Here is a 6,568-nt window from a genome sequence, read left to right on the forward strand (position 1 = left end):
CTATATATATATATATATAAGTTTTAAGATACTTTAGCAAAATTGATCTTATACGCGTTATATATTAAATATTTAATTGGAGCTCATGAGATTGGCTCATTACAAAATAATGATAATAAAGATACGAAGTTAAAATAACATAAAATATTTCCTTGGGGTTTTTAACTTTTCAAAAATAACAAAGTGTCTCTCTTTGTCTATCAAAATATGTAGGACGACGATATTGATTTTTCATCGCAGCGAATGTCACGAAATAAATTCTTCGAAAAACTGTCGAGGATTATGCTGTAGCAGAAAATTAATACATACAAAAGATGTGCATAATAACGAGGTACACATTACTCAAGTTACGTTGCGCAGCGGAGAACCTTCCGTAGTATACATGTTATCCTAAGTCGAACGTCGAACCAGGACGTGATATACGAAATAGACTCTAGGCAACAAGCAATTAATGCTAAATTATTCTTCACTGGCGTTAGAAAAAGTGCAAAATAATGATGCGCGTCAGATATACGTTAGATCTTAATTGATGGGCAAGAATACGATGGTTAAGAAGTGCTTCTTCTCCTTTTCTATTCAAAAAAAAAGAACAATAAAAAAAATTTGTAGTATACTAAATAAATTATTATATCATGTATTATTTGTACTTGTTACTCAAACTATGAAGTATTTAGGTCACAGATATAAAAAGAACAAAAGGAAGACGATATCATAAAATGTTTACTAATAAAACAAGTTCAAGAGAAAGCGAGAAGGCAGAAGTCATATAATATCAATTATCAAGTTTATTATTATATATCGCACTTATTATGCACAACGTAACATGGAAATTTCCATATATGTCTTATATGTTTAACTAGAGATAATATTTTACATTTAAAATTTAAAAAATATAAAAAATACACATTGTGTATTAATTTTCGATACGCACGATAGGTTTTTTTTGAAACCATATCAAATTCAGATCAAACACGAATAAATAAAATATATGAATAGTTTGCATTTGCTTTTAATGAACGACGTGTCGAAAATCAATATTTTAATTTACTTTTACAGGTGTGCAGTTCATTAAGGATTGCCCTAAAGAGCCATACATTCCCGTGTACATGCTGATCGGCGGAGTTCTGGGCGCTGTGCGAATGTTTTGGGCGTTGTATTCACAGATACGCTCTCGGAGGCCGGAAGTCTCGTCCCATTCTGCCAACAGACCACACGTCTCGCCTATGAAATTACTCTCCATAGTTTTATCGTGCTTCCTGGTCGCGTGGTTCGTGTTAGGTGAGCAAGAAATTTTGTCCGAAATTGTACGCAACGTGTTATATTTCGCGCCGGTAACCCGCAAACTTTCGAAGCGTTAAAGCACGGAGGATTTACCGAACGAATGCAAAGCATAAGTCAGATTAGGAAAACACATGTTTCATAACTCGGCTCTATGATTCTATAATAACTTTGTAGAAACGCGTGATTAAATATTAAAAGATCATCATTGTACAAGATAGATCAAATTATAAATAAAAAATGATCAAATTTCGTACTATTCTAACATTTTTTTATAGTAATGAAATAATTTTTATATTTATTTTCAATTAGTTTTCTTATCTCTTTGTATTTCATATTGTTTCTTCTGTTTTTATTTCATTATTTTAATTATTCATATTTCGTTATATTTCAACAATAAATTTAATTGTATTATGCTATTTTCTATATATTTTATAAATAACATTCTCTGAGATAATTCACGAATCCAACAGAAACCTTCTGCGTATTAGAGCTGAACGTAAGCACTCTCGAGAATTTTGAATGAATGAAATGGCGTACAAAGCTCCAGAAACAATTCCGTTACGATATTATTATATCATTCTACAAATTACAGCATGTTATGTTTAATCTCCTTACATGTTGATCTTAATTGCGCAGTGCTTTCTCATGCTATAAGCGAATTTTTACGTTGTTTTTACATTGACGAAAATATCAAGTGGCTGAACTTTGCTTATATTTGCAATACAAGTTGTAATAAATGATTTTAAAAACATATTTTATCTTTAACTTTAACCGTAAATGAATCGATATTAAAGTATCAAAAGCTTTAGTAGTACAGCATCATTAACATATAAGAGTTCATTAATGATGTCGCTACTAAAGCACAAGAGTCATCATTTTTTATAAATTATCGATATAAATTATAAAATATTGTGCTGCGTATATATCGATTTATGGATTAATTAGACTTTTTATATTTTTCTTTCATTCTAGTTTTTTTTTAAATAAAATCTAATATGGATTTACGTAAAATAGCAAAGAGTATGAAGTGTTGAAAATATGCGTATTAAATCTATATGCGAGAAAAAAATTTCGGGATTAAAAAATTCATTATTTATGACAATTTAATTGTTCGTGATGAAGCACTGTCGTGCAATATTTCGTACGGCAACATGTCACAATTCGTTGATCGGAATGCAGGATGAAATTGTAGACTGCTTAATTACTTATGACATATATATGTCACATAGATCGTTATTATTTCAAAAGTTTTTGAGCTCAATATAAAAAAACAAGATTTTCTGATCGAGTCGAAATGAATCGAATACAAGGAAAATTCTTCTATGTATGTTTTGGAAAAATCCCTCGACATAATGAATTAAATAATTTGATGACTTAATAATATTTTACTTGATTTTTCCCTCATTGTTCAGGATGCTGTCCCATGGCACAGATTTTTCGTCTAACGCGTATCATGTAACCAACTAGAGGTGTTTTCTGTTACACGAAATTTTATTTCCATATATCTCATGAAACACAAAAAGTTCGGTGGCGTACACGATAATATATCTTTCTTTTAAACTGTTTAAACCTAACAGAAATAGTAAAGATCAGCATTCATTGATTACGCGAATGTGTAATAACACTCCATGACACATGGAAATGAGTTTAACGCAAAATGTCTCTAATTAATTACGCAATACATGAAATAAGACGGCACTCTTAGACTTTAAGTTGGATAATTAATTTCTACGTTCATCGTTGTATATTGTGTTGTTCTCCTTTTTGTTTTAGGACATTACTGGATACTGCATGCAATGTGGCCGGAATACGAATTTTCGTTGTACACGCCCAATAGATGGTGTCATAAGACACTTTATATTTTTTCTTTAGTTCATCTGTTCGTAGTGTATGCGGTTTTATTTCTAATATTAATAGTGGCAGTCGGCCTGGCTTTCTGCAGAATTTTGGAATGCCCTTTACCAGAAAGGTAAGTCGATTTTTGGAACATAAAGTAATTTGTCCAAATAAAATTTCAGACAAACAATATAAGAAGAAACAAATATAAAGATCGTTACTTGATAATAAAAAGATAATAAAAAAAGTCGAATAATGTTTCTGACAAGGTATATTTTTAAAGCATAAAACTTAAAAAGGTATCTAATAATTATTTATACAAAAATTTAACACCTTCAATTATTATTTATTTGTATAAGTATTTGTAAATAATTTTCAAATTGTTGTTCATATATTACAAATATAATAAGCGACAATATAGTCCAATAAGAACTAATTTTATCTTTCTAAAAGTTAAAATATGAGAAAATATGAAAAAGAAACACCGACGTTATAATGAGAAAATAACACAAATGTTGTACGAATTTTTTCTTGTAATATACGAATATTGTTCATAATGAAAATAATACGCGATGTTGACCTAATTCTCGTAGAACTGACGATGCAAACTATTTTACGACGCTAAACCTGATGATGAAAAATATTTTGTCCTGGCGGCACCGCGTTTCAATCTGCGTATGTTACAACATTCGATACATTTGGAGAGTTGAGTAGCAAGGGTCGTAACGTGTAACGTGAGGATCATATAAACGCACACCGATCATGTTTCTATCGAAATATGAATATCACTCGCAGCTCGCGTTGCGTGCCCAATATATAATAACGACGTGATTAGAATATTCGCAACGATTACAATGGATACGTAAAAATGTTTGAGCTTGCAAAAATATCCGTATTGTAATTTATCATTGTTCATTTCATTTTTATATTACACAAAAAAAAGGCAAATGGTCAACTTGTTGAAATCGAGATATCTAATAATCGCTAATAGAAAATTATTTTCTGAATCGGTACATATTCGAGAGCATCTTTTCATGTGATCCGCATATTATAAGAAGTAAAATGAGACAGGATAAACTTTACACATAAGGCAACGAACTCACGATCGATAAGAGCATACTCACGCTCCAAAGCGCGCCCGTTTTGCTCGACTTTCAGATACAAATAACCACGGCGATCCGTTCGCCAGAATAAAATCCGTGAGAAGAAGAAAAAAAAGTTTGCGGTTGGCAGTGGAGTTAGCGGCTGGAGTTTAGACAGACACGTTCTGGAGGATCTGGAGGAGGAGGATGACGATGGCGACGGTACGCAGAGCGACGTTGATCTAAACGAGGACAATTGCGGCAATAAGATCGTACAAGAGGTGAAGTTTTGCAGCAAAGTGCAGTTTCGCGCGCCGGATATCATCGAGCTATGATGAATAAATGATGTCGCAATGGAAGGAATGGAAGAGACGTCTTGCTATCCCAGCGGCGGAAGGACTCCGGAGACAGGATGCCATGCCGGGCAAGAGCAATTCGTGAGCTGAAAAACTTTTTCGTGCTAACGAGGATGCTGGCCGCGGGGTTAGAATTTGTGAGATAGAAGAGAATGGCGAGGGGAAACGGATAATGAGGTCGCTAAAGAAAAGCGCCGCCGAAGGTCGGCTGCCGAGTGTATCACACTTTCGTAAATAATCGAGGTCTCGACACGTGCGAGATTCCGGAATGGAATCGTTACATTTTCCGCAGAGAAGAAATCCATGTGACGGAAACATATCGGCGAGAATCAGGATCGATCGCGAAGGAATTATCTCTCGACGGATGAAACGGATATAATAGAATTAAAGCGTGACTCGATTTATTCCAATTAATTTGTAGAATATGAGAGAGAAGTAAATCCTGTGTAATATTTAAACAACGTAAAACAAACGATAAAAGTAAGGATGATCTCAGTAATACAATTCTTTCAAGATGTAAATTAAAATATTGGCATCGAGTTATTGTTGTTTTCACGGAAATGTTGCACATGGCAGAAAGTTTATATAATTTCATGATGGGTTCAATTAAGCAATATTCAATGAAGGAAATCCATAGCGACGGAAATATCCATAGCAAAGGAAATGGAGTGAAACTTTCATCGGTGAAAGAAGATTACGTAAGAAACGCTTGTAACAATGATTGGAGCACGTTTTCACAAAATGAGAGAATATTTTCCGTAGGATTTCGCCCTTAAAGCGCCGTGGTATTGATTTAAGTTATGTCCTGACTGCGGTTAGACGAAGAAATCGATATGAGATTTCTTATCTTGGAGACCTCCATTCGTATCAAAACAAGGATCTCCAATTTGTCATTCTCACAAATAACACTCTTCTCTCTTTTTGCACGCCAATTAAACGCAGAAATTGAATTTCCAAGCCATATATATAACTTAATTAAATTAGAACGACCAAGCAATATCTTCGTTTCTCCTGGAAACGTTTGTCAAGAAATTCAACGTCATTTTAATATAGATTCAGTGTGAATAATTGCCAGATATGCAATCATAGATCTTCCGATTATTTTTATTTGCTCGACAACGTAACAGCCTATTTATTTTCCTGAGTTTTATCATGTAATTCTCACAATAATATAAATAAATAAAAAAATATATTTCTTCTTATTCTGCTATAAACAATTATGAAAACTTTGACCAATAAATATTTCTAAATAACTTTATTTTATAAAATTACTTGAATTGGAGATCTCAAACTTAGTTAATTTCTATGTTAAGCTTTGTTAATTTCTATGTAGATATGTCCTTGTGGAAACACGACGCGTAACAAACTCTATCAACCATGTTTGAAGACTGTTGTTTAAAGACAAAGTTCGAGAAAATTTGCGGAAATCCTATTATTACAGTTTTACGACGGTGTAATGCTTGGCGTAAAGTTGTGGTCTGTTTAAACTTGAAGAAAACGTGAATTTGCGATTTTGCAGAAATTTACATTATTATTTGGAATGCTTGAAGAAATAAAAAGTTGTGCAGAGTGAAAAACCGACACACGAAGAACGAAACCAAGTATATATCGACTTATTGAGCGACGACGACGACAACGACGACGACGACGACGACGACGACGACGACGACGTGTTTCTGCCCGTCGACACGATGCGCAAACCCGCTTCATCGAATCAAATCTGGTGAAAATAATTACGGCAGCAACTGAGTTCCTTCGCTTAGTAACGGAAGTGATATCAAGATTATCTGTCCCGGTCATTCAATATTCTCTATCGTGAAGATAACTCGTGCAGAATTTCGCTTGCGAGAAATACGGAATTTAATGCTCGCCTGAGAGAATACACAGCTACAATTCGTAAACATGTTAAAACTTTCGATCGTTTTTCTTCCAATAATATCGAGCGAAGGTAAGTGGATTTGATTAAGAATGCTTTAACATAAAGCAGAGTATATATATATATATATATATATA

At 33.3% G+C, this 6,568-nt stretch overlaps 1 protein-coding gene across 1 annotated transcript in view; it reads left to right on the forward strand.

Moving 5' to 3' along the window:
- The window catches only part of LOC105626291, a 79,771-nt gene that overhangs the window by 13,386 nt on the left and 59,817 nt on the right, over positions 1-6,568 (forward strand). Inside the window, exons 5-6 of the mRNA XM_012207592.1 lie at positions 1,057-1,278; positions 3,055-3,250. Coding sequence (XP_012062982.1) covers positions 1,057-1,278; positions 3,055-3,250 — 418 coding nt within the window. The remainder of the gene's footprint in view (positions 1-1,056; positions 1,279-3,054; positions 3,251-6,568) is intronic.

The sequence above is a fragment of the Atta cephalotes genome (assembly GCF_000143395.1).
Source record: "Atta cephalotes unplaced genomic scaffold scaffold00005, whole genome shotgun sequence".
Taxonomy (NCBI): domain Eukaryota; kingdom Metazoa; phylum Arthropoda; class Insecta; order Hymenoptera; family Formicidae; genus Atta; species Atta cephalotes.